General features: G+C 45.1%; 1 protein-coding gene across 1 annotated transcript; it reads right to left on the reverse strand.

Annotated features, from left to right (window-relative positions):
- Positions 1 to 1,030: 1,030 nt before the first annotated feature.
- On the reverse strand, positions 1,031 to 25,057 carry LOC130406435 (ubiquitin-associated and SH3 domain-containing protein B-like). Its single transcript, XM_056612017.1, has 14 exons — positions 24,580 to 25,057; positions 14,225 to 14,278; positions 13,597 to 13,783; positions 12,782 to 12,980; positions 11,074 to 11,243; positions 6,258 to 6,466; positions 5,871 to 6,024; positions 5,586 to 5,715; positions 5,265 to 5,387; positions 4,894 to 4,986; positions 4,026 to 4,170; positions 3,817 to 3,923; positions 3,602 to 3,711; positions 1,031 to 3,238 (listed from the first exon to the last, which is right to left on the reverse strand). Exons 1-14 carry the CDS (start codon positions 24,906 to 24,908, stop codon positions 3,101 to 3,103), a joined length of 2,148 nt encoding a protein of 715 aa, XP_056467992.1. The 5' UTR covers positions 24,909 to 25,057; the 3' UTR covers positions 1,031 to 3,100.
- Between the last annotated feature and the right edge of the window lie 55 nt (positions 25,058 to 25,112).

Consider the following 25,112-nt stretch of genomic DNA (forward strand, 5'->3'; position numbering starts at 1 on the left):
CTTACCGGCCCCTTGTATCCATCCCACCTGGAGGTCCCCGTAGTGGGTCGTCCCGCGGCGGCCCAGTCAGGCTGCCCTGCTTGTTCTCCTGGTTGTGGAACCTCGGAGGCAGCGGCTCCAGCTCGGCCTTCAGCCTCTCCTCCCTCACCAATCACTGACCCGCTGCTACCTGGTGGGCGGGGGGACGTCCCCAGGAGGTTCCCTAGCAGCCAGTTTGGCAGCTCTTGGGGAACAGAATCCATAGAGATGAAGGAGTCTGCAGGTTCTCCCTCCACCCAGACACACGTCCAGGCCGGAAACACTCCACTTCTCGGAGTGCCGTTTGCTCCACCAAACCGGGCTGTCTGCTCAGAACTGGTGGCTGGGGCTTCCAGGGGCCGCATTGTAATGAGACGCTTCAGCTGATTTTAAACATCTGCAAAAGTTGTAGATGTTTAAAATCTAAAGACAAGATCAAATGCGTTGTTCGGTAGGGTGTAGTTGTCTAAATCATAAAGTAAGTAAGTAAAGTAAGTAAAATGTATTTATAAGGCACATTTAAAAACAGTTTTCACTGGCCAAAGTGCCGTACATGGTGCAAAGAGGCATATAAAGGAACACATACCACATACATAGACATAGATAAAAACATATAAAATAAACGACATATCACAAAAGGGGAGGAAAGGCCAGGGAGAAAAGGTGTGTTTTAAGCCTAGATTTAAAAATGGTGATGGAAGGAGCGTTTCTGACTGCAGGCGGCAGCTCGTTCCAAAGGCGGGGGGCAGCCACTGCAAAAGCCCTGTCACCCCTCTGTTTTAGCCTAGTGCGTGATAGATAAAGATAAGATTGAAAGCATTGTTCAGTAGGGTGTAGATGTTTAAATCAGAGCGATAAGATCGAAAACATTGTTCAGTAGGGTGAAGATGTTTAAATCAGAGCGATAAGATCGAAAACATTGTTCAGTAGGGTGAAGATGTTTAAATCAGAGCGATAAGATTGAAAACATTGTTCAGTAGGGTGTAGATGTTTAAATCAGAGAGATAGGATCAAAAGCATTGTTTAATAGGGTGTAGATGTTTAAATCAGAGAGATAGGATCAAGAGCATTGTTTAATAGGGTGTAGATGTTTAAATCAGAGAGATAAGATCGAAAGCATTGTTCAGTGGGGTGTGGAAGTTTAAATCAAAAAAGCTACACCCCTGGTTGGTGAAATGTGTGAGGTGCTTTAGGATGAAACACCACATAACCCCACAAGCAACTGGTTTAAACATTTTATTTTGATTTTACAGAATTCAGAAGTATTTGTTTAAAATAAAACAACTCGCTTTGGTTCCTTCTTTCTGCATTTGTGTTTATTGCTTTGCGTTGTAATTATGCATTTATTTTATTGTACATTTTGTTGAAAATTACACATATAATTTGGCTGTCTCATAAATCGAATCATTTCAACTCATTCTAAACACCATATGAAAATATAGGTTACAGTTCTGTAAATAACATATAGGATTTGTGGCTACATTTCACACAAAATAGACAGGCTTACACATAAACTGCTCTGCCCCTTCATATATTATAAATCAGTATGTGCTTCATTCAAAATAAGCTCATTATATAAATTAACCACTGTACACACTCTGAGATAGGCCTACATTGTGACAATAAATAAACCACAGAACACTGTAAATGGGAGCATGGCTTCTTCCTTGACCCTTATTCAGATATAAATAACCTTGACACTGTCCTGTGCGTCCCATGCTCATCAAATGAAGGGCCACATCGGACCCCCTACCACACACACACAAACACGCACACACTTTTTGCAACCCTGTGTCAGTAAAGCTAAGTTACAAACACATTGTTCAATACAATGTATATTTCTCTTTTTTTTGTTCTGTGTTCTTCATATACTTTCATCCATAACCCAAACAAACCAAACAGGTGTGTCTCTCTTCATAAGATGCATATTGAGCCAAGCTCCCCTAATTCAGTACAACACATTGTTTATATGTTGAGAAACCGTTGATGAAGGCGATCAAGTTAGTTTGAGGTGTTGATGGGACGTGGGGAGAGTTGAAGTATGGACGACAGGTAGCTTCACTTAAAAGTTATGGTTAACCATAACTTATTTTACAATGTATCCCATATTAAATGATATAGTTTGCATCTTATCATATCTAAATATCGGCCAGACAGTGTGTAAGAAGACATTAATTTTGCATGTTATTTTTTGTTAAGAAGAGGCACTCATAACACTGCTGATCAACCAATAAAATATACTTTTGTGAATTCTGCATATATGTGCTTAATAATGCATATAATACCTGAGGTATGGTGCATAATTCACGGCATGCTGCTATGAGAAGGACTCTTGTTGTGTCTGTTTATTTATGTATATTTATAACCAAAAGAAAGCGATAGTTAAAAATAAATAGACTAGAACCACTGGGAATATTCTTCCAGCGGTAAAAGCCTCAGATTTGGTCCAAACACAAGAGACCCCTGCAGGATTGTCGATGTGCACTTCTGTGCGGTTCTCGATGCGGTTTCATGTCTAGAAGGATTCACACACATGCCTAGGAGAGAAACGTCAAGAGAGTGGTTTGATGTGTAAAGCATAAAGCAGTAGTCAGGGTTCAGTATCCACGTTCCCCATCAGAGCCATTGACCATGCCTCTGTTAGTCAAATCAGGAGAAAACACAAAGATCCTTTTATTCAAGTTTCTAAAGTGGCTATTGGCATCTTCTCCTTCCATGGACGAACTGCTGTCGCTCCCTGGCGGGGGGGGGGCGAAGAACTTGTCTTACTTAAACGTACAGGGAGGTTTACCCTCCATATGGCTGCATCCTGTCACCATGGCCACGTATAGCTGTTTCCATAGTTACAGCTGTTGCTCGACACTGGACTTAACGATTGGACCCCTGAGTAATGGCTAGCCCTCAGTTGCCGTGGCAACAACAACAACAACAAATCTGACAAGGAATCATTTTGGAAGAATCAGCAGTATAAAGTGTGGAGGTGGAGGGACAGAACCTGAGCGAGGGTCTAGAAAGAGACCGGCGTCCCCAGGGAACGACCACCAGCCAGCGGGCCTGGAGGAGGGGGTGGAGCGGGCGGAGGTCAGTCCTGCAGCAGGCTCTCCCTCCAGTCGAAGCTGTGGTTGGGGCCGTGGGTGATGGGCAGGATGGGGGGGTCCACCAGCTGCCACTGCCCCGCGTCCCCCTGCTCCTCGCAGGCACAGAAGCCCAGGTAAGGGACCTGGGAGGAGGAGGAGGTGGGGGGGGGGGTTCATCAGTCGAGTAACCTCATAACACAAACAACACAAGGTCCCGTAAGGATTCAACACTTCAGAGCTTTGAATGTCATTCATTATAAACGTCTGCTAGCGAATGTAAGGATATCTGCTCTGGTTGGCTCTGCCTGCTCTGACTAGCCCACGGGCCCTTCTGACCTCAGGGCCTGTTTCTCTGTCTTTAACATCACACACACAGGCGTGTCCTCACTCAGCACCTCTCCATGGGGAGAAGGGATGAGCAAGGGAGCAGGCTTCTCCTCTGACGCTCTCTGCTCTCCACCGGCAGCTTTAGGGAGAAGGAACAGCCCATAGCCACGTGGGCCTACCTTGCGGACCACCTGGATGAAGTCCTGGGGGCTCTGGTGCCCCCGGCCCTGGAGTTGGCGCGTGCATGCGTCCAAGGAGGAGGCGTGGGCCACCAGCAGCACCTTGCTTCCTGGAGACAGAGAACATGTACTCTTAGTCCACCACCACACAAACGTGCATGCATGCACACACACAAGCACTCACACACTCAAAGCTAATCATGTCCGTCCCTCACCTGTGTTTTGGCAGTCAGACAGGATATCCTTGGTCACCTGGTAGCTACGGCTAATGTAGCTCTCATAGGACTCAGAGACCGTTAGCTTGCTGATGGGAATGAAAGGTCTGCAAAAGGTAAAGGCCACTGATTAAATTGATTTGAAGCAACGATACTATTCAGAGCTGCTATTGGGACTGTACAGACTGCAGTGTCTGCTCATGTCTCACCTGTAGGAAGTGTCCACAGAGAAGTGAGCTGAGGCCAGGTCTGCAGGGGGGATCCACGAAGGCAGGGAGCTCCCAGACACCCACTTAGTCCATTCAAACAGCCCTGGCTCCACTCGCACCTTCAGCTTGCCTTCCTGCTGCATGCCTGCATATAGGACAGAGAGAGAGAGAGAGAGAGAGAGAGAGAGAGAGAGAGAGAGAGAGAGAGAGAGAGAGAGACACACACAGAGACAAAGACAGAGTCAGAGTCAGAGTCAGGGTCAGAGACAGAGAGAGAGAGAGATAAAGAGAGAGATGAATTAGGGCCAGTTGATAAAGTGACGTTATTTTTCCTTGTCCTAAGCTGCGTTTAAACGCAGGAGCTTGAGGCGACCGGCGTTGTCGGGGACGCAGCCGGAGACTCCTCTAGGGCTCACAGAGTCAAGACTCTTTTTTGCTTTTCGGTTTGGAGCTACCCAGCCCGTATTCTTTCTGTTAAACAAACGTGCCTGAAGGGCTTAGACGGACGCAGACGTTGGCTGATTGGGGGAAGATGGACATTTACGGCGCCGGGTTACCACAGTATGTTTGAACAGTATGTTTAAAACCACAAAAACCTTTGACGTAAACGTAAACCTTTGATAAATGTACTCGGAAAACAACTTCACTATTCTCTGAATACCCCGGGTTGCCAGATATGAAACAAATTGGCACACAAACACAGTGACACAGTTGAGCTTGAGTCTGGGGAGGAGGGCGGAGAGACAGGTCTCTCCATCACTGGGCATTGGGCTGCAGTAACTTTTTTAAAGGCAATGTTACACATCGTGCCTTAACATAACTCACATGGCCACTATGGCTGAAGGGTTTTGTAATGAGCAACTCTCACCTTTGAGGATGCTCTGTGCCGTCTGCACGCAGCGCAGTGAGGGAGAGCAGTACACAAAGTCAAGGACCGTGTTCCTCTCCAGCAGAGCTTCACCTGAACAGAGACACATTCAGTCTCACCTGCCACACTCTGCTGCTGACCACCGGTGAAACGGTCAAACCAAGCCAACACAAGTCAAATCCCATTATCACAAGATCAGAACGTTCTGTATGAATACAAACGTCGTACGATTTGGAGTCTACTGTAACGTTGTTACTTAACAGTGACAACCCTCACAGAGTAAGGGGCCTGTAGGCAGGGTCAGGACCCCCCACTAGCCTGTGGGGACCCTAACACAGTGAGGGGCCTGCATGCTGGGGCAGAGGACTCACCCACTAGCTGTGCCTGTGTGGACCCTAACACAGTGATGGGGGCGTCCATGTCATAGTCCCGCTGTCCCCCGCTCCACATCGGTAAGCTGGGAGGCATGTTGAGGTTCGAGCGCATGTATCGACCTGCAGCCAGACGTCAGAGTCATGAATGATGCCTTCCACAAGAGCATAGTCAAGAGTGTCATAAATATTTGGCCTGTTAAGCCCTTTGAGACTGTAATGGTGATTAAGGGCTACACAAATAAAATGTAATTGAATTGAATATAGATGCCGATTTTTTCATTGCATTATTCTGAGATAATGCTATTGGTTCATACTGACCTTTGCTATCGGAGCAGAGAGAGAGCCAGTGCTTCCCAAAGACCACATCCATCCTCTCTCCATGGCGACAGACAAAGAGTGTGCGTTTAGGCGTGCGCGTGTGACCGCTGCCCCCGGCCATTCTCAGCACCTACAGAGCAAAATTGAACCTCATTCAACTGCCTTTTTCTATTGCTCCCATTCTCATTACATTTCCAGCCTTTCACAAGGCATCACTCGAATGTTCAAACCAGGAATACAGTTCCTCTTCACTCTAATAGAGGGGTTCTCCTCCATCACGCTCACCTGCATCGGGTGGCAGATGAGGCTGAGGGAGGGCGTGTCCCCTGGACTGGTGTTGTCAGGGCGACGGCTGTCCAGCAGCCCATCAAACAAGCCCCGGTCCCGTTCCCTGCTGGTCCTATCAGAGCTGGGCTCACAGCTGAAGAACGAATGGGAACTAGGGAGGGCAAAACAAGCGGTAAATCCTGGGCAAACACACAAGCTTTGTCCTACATGCTCAAGAGAGTAGACACAGGTATGGCTGGTAGGGGGATAGTAGTATCTTAAAACTGGTTGTATAATCAATCTGTAGATACGTTCATCGGTTCGATCATCTTAGGAGGAAACCCATTCTTAATGGAGCCTACTTTTCAGTCACCATTTATTGTGGTGACTGACCCCCCCGCTCACCCATGGAACACCCAGGCGTCGGCCTCGTCGGCACGGCTGACGTAGTTCTCGGGCAGCAGGCCGGTCAACCCGGTGGCCAGGGAGCTGCCCTGCACCCAGCCCTCGCTGGCCCCGCCCTGCTCCAGGGGGGACATGAACACAAAGTCCCCCGGGACCAGCTCCAGCTCGTCCTCGTTCTGGGGCACGTAGGGGTACATGACCCGGAGGCTCTGCAGGGCAGGGACGCCACAGAGAATTAGATATAGAGTGGTAGACAGGACGGCAGCTTGAGCTACCATAAATATTTTTGTTGTTAGTGTAAACTAAAGGCAAAATACTATTGGCGAAACCAAAACACCAAGCTGGTTGTTTTCAGTGTCAATGTCACACAACTATCATGTGAGGTCATTCAGCCTCAGAGCGGATTATGCTTCCTATTTATGTCTGGTGTACCCCTACTGTCCACAAGCATCTCCATCCCACTGAAAATGGGAACCTTGAAACCTGGCCAGGTGGTTTTGGAGACAGGAAGGTCCTAGTGCCCGGAGGCAACCATAACCCAGAGCCTGAGGGGCTGTTGGGGAATCGTACTACACCCTTCGAAGGATTAGAATCAATATCTCATATGCTCTATGAATGAGATAAGCGTGGGAAAAACCCAGACTACTGCGAGACGCTCCTCAGAAAGGTCATGGATGTTCTGTGCCTCCAGTATGTGGTCATATGCAGGCCTAGGGCAAGAGCCAGGGCAGGGTCACCAATTGACAGAGCATCGATACGCTCCGCTCAGGGACAGATTACGCCCCGGGCATCAACAGTCTGTCGTCTTCAGGGCTTTAATAACAAGATATGAGAAAGGCACATGCATGGGAGGGCCTGATATAAAGTGGGAGAACGCTTGGTTAAGTTGCACTGATAGGTTGAGGATGATACGCAACATGATGGAGGCTGGCGGGTGGTGAAGCTATCGTTTGAAAAACAACCCTGGTTTGGAGCTCAAGGGAGAAAAAACATAAAAATTGTTTGCAGAATCAAAAAAAATGGCAACCGATATTCAAGTCATCCTCTCCTTGTGTTCACTTTGTTTTAAGTCTTGATGCCAAGTGAACCAATGCTAATATAAAAAGAGACGGCTGCCTCTATCTGACTGAAGCCACCGCTCCAAAAGGCCTTCCGTATAGGGGTTTAATGGAAGCCCAACCAGGCTTAAGATACACTCTGGGGGAACACTGGCATATGTTAAATATACTACAGTTTTATACTACAGTTTCTCATTGCGCGCGCTCAACCCCTAGTTGTAATTAAACCAATAGCTATAATGTGGAAACCCCAGTCGATAATGTAACAAATTTCTGAGCGCAAAATCGAATAACATTTTGCCTATAATGTTACAACATATAACATTTAGGTTCACCTATTATGTAATGAAGCAAGAATAATAATTTTCTTCTTAAGTTATGAAGCAAGCATAATCATTTTCTACTTATAATCCGTTTTCACACTTTTTTTTCAGTTCACCACGAATGACTCTTAAAGGCAGTGCCAACATTTAAATATATTTTAACCATTTAGAGAACAAAAGGCAACAGGCTGATTATCATTTAAGGGGCCACTCAATGACGCAGAAGCGTCATCAACACGCCCACTCAAGTGGTGGGAGAAATATAAACTTTCTACTCCTCATTCACATATAAGGTAATTGACATTTCCTACAGAGAAAATACTACCTCAGGGGTAGTATTATTCACGAGATTTTCAGGGTACAAATGTCAGGATATGTTGTTCGAACATACGGCCCATCAGGAGAATAGCAGGAGAATATCAGGACTTACACATGTCTGAAAGCAGTTAGTGTACGAGCATTTGATTACATTATAAAATTAGTCAATTTATGGGTTACAGGGGTAATTGTTCAATGGAAAGTTTAGTATACTATGCATGCAAATAAATTATTCAACAGCTTTTATTGTTATTCAGGGATCAAAGTGAAATGACATTTAAAAAATGCATGGCAACTACTATAGTTGAAAATAATAATAACAAACAGCTGAAAATTGTGTAGTGTCTTAGTGAAATTAACTAAGTGGAACAACAGCTACGGCAGCAACCTACCTGACTATAGTGAAATAAAGCACGGGCTTGTGTGGGGGAGGGGGAGAGGGAGAAAAAGGGGATGTGAGGGCAAGATTGCGGATTGTACATTGGCTGCCTGACGTGAGAGTTTAAGATGTTTATTTTATTTATTATTTATTTTACCAGAAGATACGTCATTGAGATTAGACATCTCTTCAAGTGACCTGGCCAAGACAGGCAACAGTAGCCTACAGTCACACAAAACATTAGAAAAATAAAACAACTAAAACAGTCGGCAGGGGGATATCAATATCGCAAGACATTTCGGGAGGCTCAAGGACGCGAGTAATATTACGTTTGTGAAACAAAGTGTAGTCATGTGGTGGACTCTATAGACAAAATTCACCACTGTGTTATTGACATGTTATCGTTGTGTTATAGGGACGCTGTCTCTTTAAGAGATTGTGTGTCTTTTTTGTTGATATGCCGGTGTAAGTACCATATTGGCTCGGCTACCAGATCGGCTCGGGGTCCGTCGTCTGCTGATTACGTTACACAATATCATTGGCTGTACGCTTGAATGGGCGTAGGCTACATTGTGATTGGCTGCTAAGGGACAGTTGCGATTGGCTGTTTTGTGCTGTAGCTCTGGCTGTCGTCATAGCAACCACAGCGAGCACATGTGTGAGCGCGAGTAGGTCTGTCTAGTTTCGGTTTGTGTTGCCAGATTGGGCATATGTCCCGTTTTTCCAGCCTAACGTGATTCAAAGTAGCCAAATCAGGCTGAAAATGTGCCCAATCTGGCAACACGGACGGCTTATCTTAACAGCCAAGATGATTCCGAGGGATGTTTTGTTTTTAGAAGAAAACTATCCATACAGATAGGTTGGGAATGGTCTATGTTCAAAATGAAAGATCATTACAGGCTCTTTAATTTAAGCCATAAAAGACCTTATTGCTGTAGATAGCGTATTGTGTGACGTAATCAGCAGACGACGGACCCCGAGCCGATCTGGTAGCCGAGCCAATATGGCACTTACACCGGTCAGCGCGCTGTTTGAATTTAACGTTTTTTATATGATAAAATGAACGACCTGCCGTTGCGTTGTCGACGTAAGAAATTGTCTCCTCACTTATTTTGTCGCAATTTTTACAGGCTGTAGACAGAACTTCTTACCTGGGAGAGTTTGTCTGAACGTACACGTGTGCGTGCGTGTGCGCATGTGTGTGCGTTGTGTGTGTGTGTATGCGGTGTCCTGCGCTGCCTGTCTTGAAATGTCTGCGTCAGTGCGCGCGTGTGTGTTGGTGCGTGTGTGTGTGTGCGTGTATGTGAGTGTGTGTATGTGGTGTGTATGTCTGTGTGTGCGTGTGTGCGGTGTATGTGTGCGTCCGCGCGTTCTGATATATATATATAAACATATATATATATATATAGTTTTAATATGTTTTATTAGTTAATTTATAATTTATGAGGTTATGAAGGGTGTAGAAATTGTAGAGGAAGACAAATGTGTTTCACCATATACTACTACTAAACCCAATTATATGTGTTTTACTATACACAACTACTGAGACCCAATAATAACCTCCACTATTTCTTCTAAGTATGGTAAAAATGCTCCTAAAGGTTTAAAGGGGTAGTTCGGAATTTTGGACATAGGGCCTGATTCCGAAGTGAGCATTGGTATTCTATATCACTGGAGACAGTTTTCAACACATTTCATTCAGTCCTTCTAGTTGCAGAGTTCGCTCGTGCTAGGCTAGCGCAAGTCAACGGGCAATGCTAGCCTGCTATTAAAAACAGTCTTACCCACTCCACAGTACACCCGAGGTAAATCAATTATAACGACAGACTATAAATCTAAATGTCTGTTTATAGAATAATGTTAGAAATAAAACCAACCTTGCATTGCATTGCATTTTGAGGGAATTGCGGGGTCTCAGCAGCAGTGTTTATATTCCTGTACGTAGGCTACGGCAGCGGCGGACTGATACCTAGGTTATCTGCCGCTGTCATTGCTACAAACGCAGAGTACAGTGAACGAAGTTAGCGATCAAACCAAGCCAACACAAGTCAAATCCCATTATCACAAGATCAGTTAGCGATGCATCTGCTTTTGAAGACGATTGTGAGGAATTTGTTGTATCCAACGAACCGTACAACGTGCCAGTGTTTTGATGTCAAAGCCAGCAGCAACAAGCCACAGTTGAGTCCTTTCTGGATCTCACACTGGAAATTGGTGGAAACTTTGTGGTGGCCATCTGTACCGTTTATTTCTACAATTTCTAAAAGCACACTGAACCATCATGTTGCCTAGTCGTTCAATTGCGCTTCTGCCCCACGCTTCTCTGTTTACGTTCTTCTGTCGTGATTCGGTTACAAACCTAACCAGCGCATAGTAGAATTCCGCTTCTGCTGAGAAAGTAGTCCCTCGATGATTCATGCGATGCAAGGTTAGTTTTATTTCTAACATTATTCTATCAACACAGACATTTAAATCTATAGTCTGGCGTTATAATTGATTTACCTCGGGTGTACTGTGGAGTGGGTAAGACTGTTTTTAATAGCAGGCTAGCATTGCCCGTTGACTTGCGCTAGCCTAGCACGAGCGAACTCTGCAACTAGAAGGACTGAATGAAATGTGTTGAAAACTGTCTCCAGTGATATAGAATACCAATGCTCACTTCGGAATCAGGCCCTATGTCCAAAATTCCGAACTACCCCTTTAAATGTGTGTATTATTACTCTGTTAAGGTCAGATACCTCGTGGTTGGCGAAACGAATGTCCCTGGAGAAGAGCACCGCTAGCCAATCACAGCCCAGCTTGACCTCGATGCCACGGGCCAGCTTCTCCAGGGTGGCCAGGTGCTGGCTGGGGAAGTGGTAGGCCAGCGTCACGTGGAGCTGCTTCCTGTGGGGCTCCACCTGCACCTCTACAGGAAGAGACACGTCAGTGCTACTGCCCCGAAGAAACCAGGAGGAGGGACGAGAGTCAGGGAGGAGCGTTTGTGTATTAGTAGTCAGGCCGGTTCATGGTCTCCTCAATGAGCTCCAGGAGCCCGGCAGCGGAGGAAGGGTTGGTGGCAGTGGTGTCATTGGTCAGTGGTTCATGGTCTCTGAGCTCCAGGAGCCCGGCAGCGGAGGAAGGGTTGGTGGCAGTGGTGTCATTGGTCAGTGGTTCATGGTGAATGGTTTGTCACTATGGGGGACAGTGCCCTGTTTGAAACTGCCACAGCGTTTCTCATGTGAGCATTGTCAAAATAAGTTTTGATAAGCCTAGGTTGGGGTACATTTAAGTTTATTAACCCTAACCTGCTTTGTCTATAGTAAATATATATCACTTTAAGGTAAAAACCTGTCTATAGTTAGTATATATCACTGTAAGGTGTTACCTGTCTATAGTTAGTATCTCTATAAGGTGTTACCTGTCTATAGTTAGTATATATCTCTACAGAGGTGGACCGTTAATATGGTGAATGTAAAGGCTTGTTTTGCGATGCGGATTTTAAAACTTGAAGTCGGAGTTCCCCCCAGACCGTTTAGCCAAAGTATACTACTCCGACTCCGTAACCACGGAGACCCCTCGAGCATTCGCAGTTCTCCGTCGGGAAGTTGGATACACAATGCAATTCGTCACCCGATCGATCTTATATGTTGACTAACCATGTAAGCAGTGTTGTATATAAACTTCCAAAGCTTTTCAAATCTTATTTGGTGTTTTATTGGTCCTTAATGTGCAAAGTAAACAATGTACAAAGTAAATAAGGTGCAATGGCAAACCGGAGAAGTGATTCCGGAAATGATTTTGTTAGAGGACCAATCACAGCCCTTGCTGTCTCCGTTGCGTCAACGGATAGTTAAAAATATTTGAATGCGCACGTAAGCTACGGAGAGGGTCTACGAGACTCCGACAGGCTCTCCGCCTACGTAGAGGGCTCTCTGTCTCTACGTACATCACTTTAACATGCACACGCATTTGAAAAGGCACCATCCAGGTGTTATTATCACCGTTGCTTTGAAAAAATAACGAGCTGTGCAAACCCAGTTCACGACTCTATTTCAACAACCCCTGTCTGGGAATTCAGAAATGCGCCATAACCAAGTTTATTGGTGTTTTCATTGCTGCTGATCTACGGCCATTCTCTGTTGTTGACAAACAAGTAACTATGAACCGTACCGTCCTGTAACGTACCGTGGCTTCAAACCTGAGGTACGTACCGAACCGTGACTTTTGTGTACCGTTACATCCCTAATAGTTAGTAAATATCACTATAAGGTGTTACCGGTCTATGGTTAGTATATATCACAATGAGGTGTAACCTGTCTCACTATAAGGTTTAACCGGTCTTTAGTTAGCATACATCACTATAAGGTATTACCTGTCTCTAGTTAGTATACATCACTACAAGGTGTTACCTGTCTATAGTTAGTACACATCACTATAAGGTGTTACCTATATTTAGTTAGTTACCTGCTTTGCGGGCCGCCTCGGTGGCGAAGTCGGCAGCGAACAGCTTGAGCACGTCGGCCACCTGCTCCTCTACGAAAAGGCCGATGAAGTTGGAGGAGGTGTAGAGGTCCAGGGGCAGCGGGCTGGGGAAGCGGCCCCTCCACTGGGCCACGGTGCCCTGGAGGGCCCCGCACAGGGCCTCCACGTTCTGGTCAGCACACTGAGGGGGGGGCAGTCAAAATACCGTCCATGTTAAATCAATGGTAGCAGTAGGACTGTACCCTACTCACTAGACCACTAGGGGGTGGCAGTAGGACTGTACCCTACTCACTAGACCACTAGGGGGTGGCAGTAGGACTGTATCCTACTCACTAGACCACTAGGGGGTGGCAGTAGGACTGTACCCTACTCACTAGACCACTAGGGGCTGGCAGTAGGCCTGTACGCTACTCACTAAACCACTAGGGGCTGGCAGTAGGACTGTACCCTACTCACTTGACCACTAGGGGGTGGCAGTAGGACTGTACCCTACTCACTAGAGCACTAGGGGGTGGCAATAGGCCTGTTTCCTCCACACTAGACCACTAGGGGGTAGCAGTAGGCCTGTATCCTCCACCCTAGACCACTAGGGGGTAGCAGTAGGCCTGTATCCTCCACCCTAGACCCCTAGGAGGCAGCAGGTTCATTCCAGAGGAACTCAATACACAGAGCTAGGTGTGCTGAATCCTCCAGAGAGACTCCCCCAGAGAGACTCCACCAGAGAGACTCCTCCAGAGAGATTCCTCCAGAGAGTCTCCTCCTCCTCCAGAGAGGCTCCTCCTCCTCCAGAGGCTCACCATGAAGAACTGGCATAGGGTGATGTGGGGGAAGATGTTGTGGGCCTTGTTCTTGCCACAGTTGACGCGGCTCTGTTGCCAGAAGTGGGAGAGCTGGTTCTGCAGCGGTCCGCTGGGCCGCAGGTAGAGCACATACTCCCTGGGTAGGGGGTCGTCCAGGAACGGGTCGTCCACGTGGGAAAACAGCCTGTACAGTCACAGCAGGCCGACACATTACAACACATGTGGAAACTACGACACCATTACATCAACAAGATATCATGACGTTGTCGACTTCTGACTCCTAATGTTGGGGAACCCTCTTCGGACCGACTGATTGTCTGTTGGTGAACCCTCTTCTAACCGACTGACTGCCTGTTGGTGAACCCTCTTCTAACCGACTGACTGTCTGTTGGTGAATCCTCTGACCGACTACTATAACAATAATAATGTTGAATAAGTATGATGGCTAATTGTCATTTACACAACAGGAAGTTTGATAAGACTACATGGTGAGACTGTTCTGTTACAATTTTACAGATTGTGTGATACAACTTCTGTACAGCAGAGGGCAGTACAGACACATTTACGGTGTGACTGTTGACCCTTGTATGATGCATGTACTGTGTGTTTGATGGCTTGAACATACCAGTCGCAGGCTGCTTGTACGTTTCGGCCTCCAGTAGAAACCAAAGCTTTCAGACTGTGAGAGAGAGGGAGAGAGAGAGTTGATTAATTGAAAATCATCTTGATGGTCAAAAAGAGGAAATTCCAAGGTGCAAGGTGTCTTGAAATGAGATTGAGAGATGTTGAATGAAAGCAACATGTTTTACAGAACTAAAAGTAGCACAGAAAAGGATCTATTAACATTTCAGAACCACAGGAAGTGTTTCTGAGTTCATGCTTTGTAACACATTTCACTTCTTCTTACAGACTAAAACAACAGTGAGCAATACAAGACGAAGTAGGCTTTTATAGACACAGGAAGTCTGCCAAGTTTTTCTATTGTCCACCTAATAAACGGGAACATCAACATTCATATTTAGTGATACAGCAGACCTAGTATACAGGCCCCTGCTTTTCACCGATACAAACTAATAAATATGATGAGGAGGCCATAAACACACTGATATATATATCAGATGAGGAGGCCATATACACACTGATATATAGATTTATATATACATGTATATATATATATATATATATATATATATATATATATATATATATATATATATGATGAGGATGCCCCTATACATATATATATATATTAGTGCTGTCAGTTAAACGCGTTATTAACGGCGTTAACGCAAACCAATTTTAACGGCGTTAATTTTTTATCGTGCGGTTAACGCAATTAATTTTATTTAAAAATAAATAAAATCTTCTTTGCCTCAAAACAAAGAAGCAGTAGCCTGACTGCTATGTTCAAGGCAGTATGTTTGTATGTTCAGCGTATAATTGCACAATAGGCTTTTTTTTGTCTCGTCCTGTTTTGATCAGTAAATGCCAATGTTGTTATCAATAAAAAACATTTGCACAAGGCAAGCCGATGCAATTCTCCATGTTGAAAAGAGCATTAACATGAGAAAAATTTATCTGACAAAGAAATCAAGGGATATTTAGCATAGATTTTTTTTTGCGATTAATGGTGAGTTAACTATGACATTAATGCGATTAATCACGATTAAATATTTTAATCGCTTGACAGCACTAATATATATATATATATATATATATATATATATATATTAGTGCTGTCAGTTAAACGCGTTATTAACGGCGTTAACGCAAACCAATTTTAACAGCGTACATTTTTTTATCACGCAATTAACGCAATTCTTCTTCTTTTTTTTTCTTTGGCTCAAAACAAAGAAGCAGTAGCCTGACTGCTATGTTCAACGCGGTATGTTTGTATGTTCATCGTTTAATTGCACGATAGGCTTTTTTTTTGTATCGTCCAATGTTTTTTTGTATGCCAATGTTGTTATCAATTAAAAAAACATTTGCACAAGGCAAGCCGATTCACTTCTCCATGTTGATAAGAGCATTAAAATGTATATATCAGGTGAGGAGGGGCCAATTGGGGGTTTCAATTATTTACAGCTCCTAGTTATTCTGCTTCTTTCATTTTCTCTACCGAGCATTTACTTGACAGGGTACAATGCAATGGGAGAAAAAGAAAAGCAGAAAAACGAGGAGCTGTAAATAATTGAAACCCTAGCAGCCCCCTCCTCCCCTTCAGTAACTGCAGCAGATCTTAGCGTGCAGATGTGGAAGAGCCAACATGTGACGGGGAGGACGGGAGAGCCTTGTCCAGGACAGGGCTGTACGGCTGCTAGAAGGAAGGCTTCGTTCATGTCTGTGGTGGTTTCCCCCTGCTGCTGTTTCACTTTGCCTGTTTATCTCATTGCTTCCTGTTGACCTAGCGCTTTATTTAGCTGAAACAGCATTACGCACATGCGCCCAGATGTCCAACGTTCTGATTGAGTCTTTTTACTGTAGCCATTTGTCCTGTTTGATAGAGGTCAGTGTCACTCCCTGGCCTAGCGCAGAATACTTCTTATGTTTCTCTCATCTCTCCCCACTGTTCCCCTACTGAGACCTTGCCCTTTCCAGGTGGAGGCCGGTGGAGGAGCTTTAAGCCTGTAGCTGTGACGATAGACAGAAACAGACATGGCCTGACCTGCCTTTGAGCAAGGTCCTTGCACCGCTCCTGATGATGAAAGGCTTTTGCTGTAACGACTGATTTTGGCCAAGCCATGAATATGATTAGCATTGATTCCTGATTGCGGTTCTCCAGGGAGGGGGGTGAAGTTGCACATGTGAGATGATGATTCTATCCCATGGCAACAACCATAACAAGAGCATAATAATAACAAACAAATAAAGCGATAGAAAGGGCCTGATTGATATTTCTTCTGTGTGGGGGGGAGGGAGGGAATGATGGGAGGGAATGATCTCACCAACAATCACCTGCCCTCCATGATTATCCTCACTCAATGAAGGGTTGGGGTTAGTGTTGAGGTGAGTAAGGACACATCCACTTTAAAAAAGCAAGACTCTGACGCACACACTACTCCAGCCTGAGCCTCCTGGAAACGCCGAGGCCTGCCCTGTCAGCAGCGCCCCGTATTGGGTCAGTCAGTCCTGACGCAGCTTCCCTGCTCTGTCATGGCCCTATGAAGTATGCCCACCGTACGCATCGTGCACCTGAAAGGTCAATGGATGTGTTATAAAAGGTGTGTAGTATAGACAGAGATTATTTTTTCAAAACGGTGCTGAATTGCTCGTCTTCAGTGAGATTGTTTTAGTGTGAATAAAGCATCAACCCAAAAATCACTTATTTCAGTTCAAACCCGTTCTGTTTGGATGACAAACGTTTCTATGTTATTTTTACGTATGAATCTGTTTCACAGGGAAATTTATATGTGGAATACGAGGGCAGGGTTCCTTTAGCTCAAACACTTTTCTGGAGGGATAGTTCTGGTCTGCGTAACTTTACTGGAAGGAAATGAAGAATGTTTTGGCAGATCTCCTTGCTCCTTGAATCTGGTGGCTGAAAGGTTCCTGCTCCAACAGGGCTTAGTAATCCTACAACTATTCACTATTTCAGTAATTACTAATTTAGTAGACATTTCTATCCAACAAACAACAGACAGTGACTCATTTCTAGATGTTATAGATACTCATAGATAGGTGGGAGACTGCGGTCGTTGGGGTTTGACCCCAGAACCTTTCAATCGGGAGTGATCCACGCAAATGATGGACGACAATCCTGATTCCTGCCCCCACCAAAAGTAGCCAATGAATAACAATCACTTACGACCCCATCATACACCTCACAAACTTAGAAGATGCATTGGATAGCTCATGGCCGTCTCTGTGTTATATGATGCATTGGATAGTGCATGGCTGTCTCTGTGTTAGATTATGCCTTCCCCTGCAGACTGAACTTCTCATAAGGGTTATGTGTCACCAGGATGTGCTGCCCCACTTAAAGGTGAATAATGCTTCAAAAGGGCTTTGCTTCTCTCTGCACACTCTGTCTGTCTCTCTGTGGTGGCTTTGTGGTCACTGGGTGTGTGTGTAGGCGTGAGCTGCCAGAATCACACACACACACACACACACACACACACACACACACACACACACTTACACACTTGTTGAAGGCTTGTTGGCTCAGAAGAACGATGAGTGAGGGACATCAGTGTGGTAAGCTCTAATGTGCAGGCGTGTTCTTAAAGCATTTGGGGTGGCAGAAACAGGTGCAGGGTATTTCCTCAGAGCAGTCTGTAATGTGCCTATGGAATTCATGTGGTGTGTGGGCTATTAGCAGATTCATATCAGCATCAGCATGCCACATCCAGGGTGCAGGAGTGCAGATGCGTGTGTGTGTGTGTGTGTGATGCTGGCAGCTGCACGCCCACACACACACCAGGTGACCACAAAGCCACCACAGAGAGTCAGAGAGTGCGCAGAGAGGTGCAAAGCCCCTTTGAAGCATTATGCACCTCTTAGGCAGCACATCGTGGTGAAACATAACCCTTATGAGGAGTTCAGCGACGTGTGTGTGAGGAGAATGTGACTTCTTGTTTCCTTTCCTCCAGTAAATAACGGAGATAGTGACTAGCATGTTGTATGTAAATAATGGAGAGAGATAGTCCATGGTGACCAAATGGTTTTCTTACTAACGAAGAACTGCTTATCCCAAACACTGAATAAGTAAACATTAGAATTAGCATAAGGAATAAGGCATTAGGAGTGTTTCTGAGCAGAACATATCTGTTCTTCATCGGAAAAAAGCAAATGGTACTGGTCCATCGCGATGACTTGAAAGTGGTTCGTGAGGAGACCCCCCCAGCCCCCGTCTGTGTGCAGCTTTTTAAATCGTATGAATCAAAGTGTTGCGTACCTCATAGGGTTACCTCATGAGACAGACATCTGCAGCCATTTACCTGTGGGACAAGCAGCTAACAAGATGAGCCGCTGTGAGGCTGAATCACAATGTCTGTCCACCTTCTTGCTCACCACTTTTCCACAGAAGTGGATTCTTGCTACTCAGAGTTGCATACTCCTTGAACCAAAATAGCGGAGAGCATAAAAAAATGTGTGAGTCAGTGTAGTGTATGGAAATGATCATCAGAAACCGATGTGACATGAAGGCCTTTACGAAAGGTCAAGAAAGAAGAAGAATGAGTCTGTTTATTACACAGGTGCTGATGTCTGACACTGGGCTCACAGCACTTCTTCAAACCATGGCCTGATCTGTCCACCATGGCTGTCAAAGTGCTCAACACGCGTTCAGAACACCAAGGATATTCAAATGAGCAGAAATTGACAGAAAAATCTTAAAACTAGAACCTGTTGCCATTCTGACTGTTGCTAGCCTCTGACCAACTTTGAAGCGTAACAGATGTGGGGATGTTCTGAGCCACTCCCTGTTTTACTCCAGGTTTACCCCCAGCCACCACTGAAGCAACAAGTGCAAAAATGTGTTGTTGACCGTTGCGTCGCCAACGGAAGCACTCGTCGGGAAATATCCTCAGATCCTCCAGCAGCGGATCAGCTGACCCCAGACACACAACCCCCCCCCCCACAGCCCCTAGGCCTCATGCATCCTCCTACATCCTGTTTACCAACCTGACCACACACTGCGAACGCTCACTCACACACATAAGGGAAGCCCTAAACAGCCCTCCAACACACACATTGGTCGTCTTTTTATGGTGCGCTGCAACAAACACGCTGATCGTCTGTTTATGGTGCGCTGCAACAAACACGCTGGTCGTCTGTTTATGGAGCGCTGCAACAAACACGCTGATCGTCTGTTTATGGTGAGCTGAAACACGGCTCCATTCTCACCTAATGGGATAACTCGTCCCAGACTAACACAACGCTGCGTATAGATTACATTAAAAAACTAGTGTCGGAAGTAAACATGGATGTAGTGAAGATACCAGTGGGCCAGGCTGTCTTCATCAGACAGCCTTCATCAGACAGCCTTCATCAGACAGTCTTCATCAGACAGCCTCAATCAGACACAGCCGTCAGCAGACAGCCTTCATCAGACAGTCTTCATCACTGTCTTCATCAAACAGCCTCCATCAGACAGCCTAAATCAGACACTGCGCTTATCAGACAGTCTTCATCAGACACACAACCCCGGCCTGCCACTGTCCCACCTGGCTCTATGAACCTTGTATCTACCTTAATAATTCTTGCAGCTTTTAGGGTATATCTTTGTTTAATGCACTAACTTAATGTGCTTACAAAAGAGACTGCTTATAATGTAGAGCTAAAGCTGGCCGTAGGTCGCTAAATAAAATGATGAACAGCTAAAGCTGGTTGGAGATTCATGTGGTGTTTGTGTTGACGTTGGTGTTTGTTGCCTTTCATAACCTCTTCTCTTCCCAAACAAACAACCCAGTGTTCCTCCCGTCCTCTTGCTCGCTCGTTAGCCCTAATTGATGGACGGCAGACAAAAGCAACAGATACCAGATGACTGTTCAGTGTTCCCTCACACACTGATCCCCTCCAACCAAGCAGAAACCAGCACAAACACAGACATTGCGACAGACAGACAGACAGGCCTACAGAGGCAGGCATACAGACAGAAAGACATACAGGCATAAAGACAGATAGAGATTTTAAATACAACACAAATATCTGTGATGAGTAAAGTCTTTCCTTGTTTTGTAAAAGGGCCATTAGTATTTCATGTTGGATGACATCGTCAGATGTAGATTGTTTACTGCTGATATTGCTATTTGTGTCTTTATGTATGTTGTCTGGCCAAAATCATCAAAACATAAAGTTGTTTTAACAGCAATAATAAGTCAAGCAATAATACATTAAAGGACATTAATGTATTAATTCCTCACTATATTTCATACAGGAATAATTAATTTACATAGGAATTGCTGTATTGTAGACTACTTAGTCAGATGGAAAATGATCATCTATAAATGAATCCTACTTTAAGAAGTTGTTGATTAAGTAGGTTGTTTGAAATCTAGGACATGATATTACAAATGTTCCACTTCACCTCCACGTCCAGATTAGCTCTTATTTCCCAAAGGAGCAGAGCAAGAAATGATCTGATGAAGTCATGGCTTGCATCAGTAAAACATACAGAGGCAGTAATGTGGCGTGTCTGCTCAATGGTTATTAAGGACAAAAATCAGGAATATTTAGTTCAACGTCACTATGGGTTACATAACTCAGCTGTAAACTCTTTCATCCACCCAAATATTTCAGATCTTCGGATTAGGAATTCCTCACGTGTGTTCAGTGTGTAGCAGGGTACAATGTCAGAGCAGATAATTAAGAAGCTACAGAAATGGGTCAGCTTTGGTGATTAGTTTAGAAATAGTTCAGCTGATATGTCCCTTGCTAGGGTGAAATCAACCACATCTTTCCTCTAGAAGTCCCGTCAACGGGGGCAGAAATGCTTGCGTTGGGCGGATGGAGTTGGCCATTGGTCCAAGGCAGTGGTTCCCTGCAGTGTCCCAGAGCAGAGTGTGTGTGAGACAGAAGCTACAAGGACACTGGCTCTTGGATCCAGTTCAGTCCCGCATCCTGGCAAACATACTATAAGCCCAGATGGCTTATGTACCGCACACACGCATCCAAGTACGCTCACCAACACGCATAGAAACACAGGATCCTCAAGTACATATCCAACAAAACAACATACAAACAATTACGCAAAGGAACCTCTGCTAAACACTCCACACGCACATACTTACACACAAAATGTCATCCACAGGCACGCACACCCACCCACCCACCCACACACACACACACACCCCACACACACACACCCACACACACACACACACACACACACACACACACACACACACACACACACACACACACACACACACACACACACACACACACACACACACACACACACACACACACACACACACACACACACACACCATTAAATTGGGAGTGAGATTAAGACCCAGATATAATCCACTTTGCTTCCTGATCCTTTCAATCCAATACCATCCTCACTAAATAAACCCTGTGTGCCCACACAGGACTGATCTGGGCTACCTACATGCATGCATTTTTGGCATTGAACCCTGGGTTCTGGGTTGTAATTATATACAACCCAGAAGGCCCCAAACCCTTTTCTGACAGTGATGTGAAAACTGATCATGAATATAAAAAGAGCTATTTGTGAAGAAGGTTAATGATGCATAGGAGCCAGTTATAAATTGTACGAGGAATAATTGATAACTCTCTACTAGGTTTGTAGAAGACGGTACAAACCGGCTACAGTGACCACAAGCGGCCACTCCATTCAAAGGAGACTCCAACCCACGGGGATGGCGTCGCCCTCCAATGAAGGTGGCCCCCGTAGCCAGACAGGGGGGGCCTCTGGTGAAGGAGGGCCCCACGGACGCACCTCTAGTTTCAGGAAGACTAGGAACTAGGAACATTTTGCAACCTTGGAATTGTGTGTGGGCGCACACGTGAGCCTGTGTGTAGAGTGAAGAGGAGGAGGATGACAGGCTGGACTCCTGGCCAGTCTAATGCAGCACGATACCCATGAGGTGAGAGGGCGGGGCTCTGAGCACTGAAGGGCCCCAAGATCCACATTTAAAACACGCTCCGGACAAGGACACAGCCTGGAGACTACTCAGTAATTCATCCGTTACTACAAAACCCCCACGTGTGTGCGTGTGTGTGTATGTGTGCGTGTATGTGTGCATGTATGTGTGTATGTATGTATGTATGTGTGTGTGCGTGTGCGCACCGCGCACGCTTTGGTAATAAAAAAAACATCAAAATAGAAGAGCTTCAAGAAGAAAAGAAAAGCCTCTCTTCGTTTCTCTACATGGAACATCTCCTTCTTCATCTCGATGAGATAAGGTTTTTTCTCCTTAACCATCAAACCAAAGAGTGTCCAGAGATGTTTGAATCAAACCCGTTTTGGTCGTCCTATAGTGAGACTGAACAGTGAGTTAACACCCAAGACAATCAGGCTAACACTGAAGATTGGAGCTGGGGGAGCATGGCTCTGCTTCTCTCTCTCTCGTAGTTTCTATCCCAACGAGCCGCTATTCTCCCACAACAAGAGGAGCAGTAGACGGGAGGAGGAGGTCAGGGTGTCTGGGCTGCTGAAGGCTATCTGACACAAGGAGGCTGGGTTTACAGTGGGAGCTCAGCACAACAACATCATGCCAGTCATAGCTCCCATAAAAACCACCGCTGGATGGAGAGGCCAACATGTGCATCTAGAGATCAACGCAATCGTGTCGATCGTTAATAACATTATGAATAAAGATAGAGGGTTACTAACATTATGAATAGAGATATAGGGTAACTAACATTATGAATAGAGATAGAGGGTTACTAACATTATGAATAGAGATATAGGGTAACTAAAATTATGAATAAAGATAGAGGGTTACTAACATTATGAATAGAGATATAGAGTAACTAACATTATGAATAGAGATAGAGGGTTACTAACATTATGAATAGAGATATAGGGTAACTAACATTATGAATAGAGATAAAGGGTTACTAACATTATGAATAGAGATATAGAGTAACTAACATTATGAATAAAGATAGAGAGTTACTAACATTATGAATAGAGATATAGAGTAATTAACATTATGAATAGAGATAGAGGGTTAATATAACAGTATGAATAGAGATAGAGGGTTACTAACATTATGAATAGAGATATAGGGTTACTAACATTATGAATAGAGATATAGGGTAACTAACATTATGAAAAGAGATATGGGTTTACCAACATTATGAATAGAGATATAGGGTTACTAACATTATGAATGGAGATATAGGGTAACTAACATTATGAATAGAGATATGGGGTTACCAACATTATGAATAGAGTGATAGAAAGATACTCACATTATGAATAGATAAAGTGTTGCCAACATTATGAATAGAGAGAGATAGAGAGATACTCACATTATGAATAGATAAAGTGTTGCCAACATTATGAATTGAGAGATACTCACATTATGAATAGAAATAGGGGGTTGCTACTATTATTATGTATAGAGATAGAGTGTTACTAATATTAACTACATTGTATAAGATGGTCTGAGGCATGTTGTTGTTAAAGGGTCCCACTCCATAAAGTAAGACAGTATGACTCCAATGTGGGAAGAGCATCAGTTTGGATCATGAAATGTCCTCCATGATGAACATCTACATACACAGGCGGCTCAGACATGGTCATGGTGTGACTTTAAATTAGAACGTACAGGCTACTTATAGCGGCAGGCGGGAGCCTACTTCAACAAACCACAGCATTTTGCTTCAGGCAAAAAGAAGAACCTTTGCGTTTTTCTACAAGTCAGATGAAGCGATGGAGATGAACGACAGACAGACAGAAGCGGTGGAGATGAACGCCAGACAGAAGCGTCGGAGATGAACGACGGACTGACAGAAGCGGTGGAGTTGAGCGACAGACAGAAGCGGTGGAGATGAACGACAGACAGACAGAAGCGTTGGAGATGAACGTCAGACAGAAGCGTCGGAGATGAACGACGGACTGACAGAAGCGGTGGAGTTGAGCGACAGACAGAAGCGGTGGAGATGAACAAGCGGTGGAGATGAACGATAGATAGAGCGATGAGCGAAAGAAGCGGTGGAGATGAGCGACAGACAGAAGCGGTGGCGATGAGCGACTCACAGACAAAAGCGGTGGAGATGAGCGACAGACGGAAGCGGTGGCGATGAGCGACAGACAGAAGCGGTGGCGATGAGCGACAGACAGAAGCGATGGAGATGAGCGACAGAGTGGAAGCGGTGGAGATGAGCGCTTGAAGGTTCAAGCGCGACACGCCAGGGACAGTAGATAGGAGCGCCCCAATGGACTTCATCTCATTCATCTCATCTCATCCAAGTTCCACTGCCTTTTGCTTGAATAAATATGACTTCAATGGACCAAATTACTTGGAGAATAATATAAAACATATCGCCAGGCCAACTCACGCCCTTGGTCGGGGGAAGCCCATGGATAAAAGGACGTCCAGACTGGATCCACACTTCACGGTGCCAGGACGGGTTTGCCGGAGTCTCCGCGGGAGGATTTTGGAGTACAGGTCCTCTCGAGCGGCCATGATGCTCCGCTCCACGGGACTCCGCTGTGCGTCCAGATAACAGTGGGCGCGCAGCTGAGGCTGCTCAGTACTAGGAGGGCAGCGGTGCACGAGCCAATGTGGGCCCTTGGAAAACGCCCCCTTGTGGGAAGCGTCTAATGACAGGCCTACTAGGCATGGCCACGCCCCTTTCACAGGCTGGAACCTTCTATATATGTCCATGGCTCGAACGCGGTGATAAGATGCATCGTGCGCATGCAGCGATAATAGGCGACACTTAATTTTAATATTTAAAGTTACAATCGTATTTTATCAATATTGAACTTTTTAACATATTTGATATGTTAATCAGAAGGAACCAATACAACGTAAATCCCTTTCTTTATTTTGAATGTAGGTGTAATGGCACATTATCAATATTATATA

This window comes from Gadus chalcogrammus, chromosome 16, assembly GCF_026213295.1.
Source record: "Gadus chalcogrammus isolate NIFS_2021 chromosome 16, NIFS_Gcha_1.0, whole genome shotgun sequence".
Classification (NCBI taxonomy): Eukaryota; Metazoa; Chordata; class Actinopteri; order Gadiformes; family Gadidae; genus Gadus; species Gadus chalcogrammus.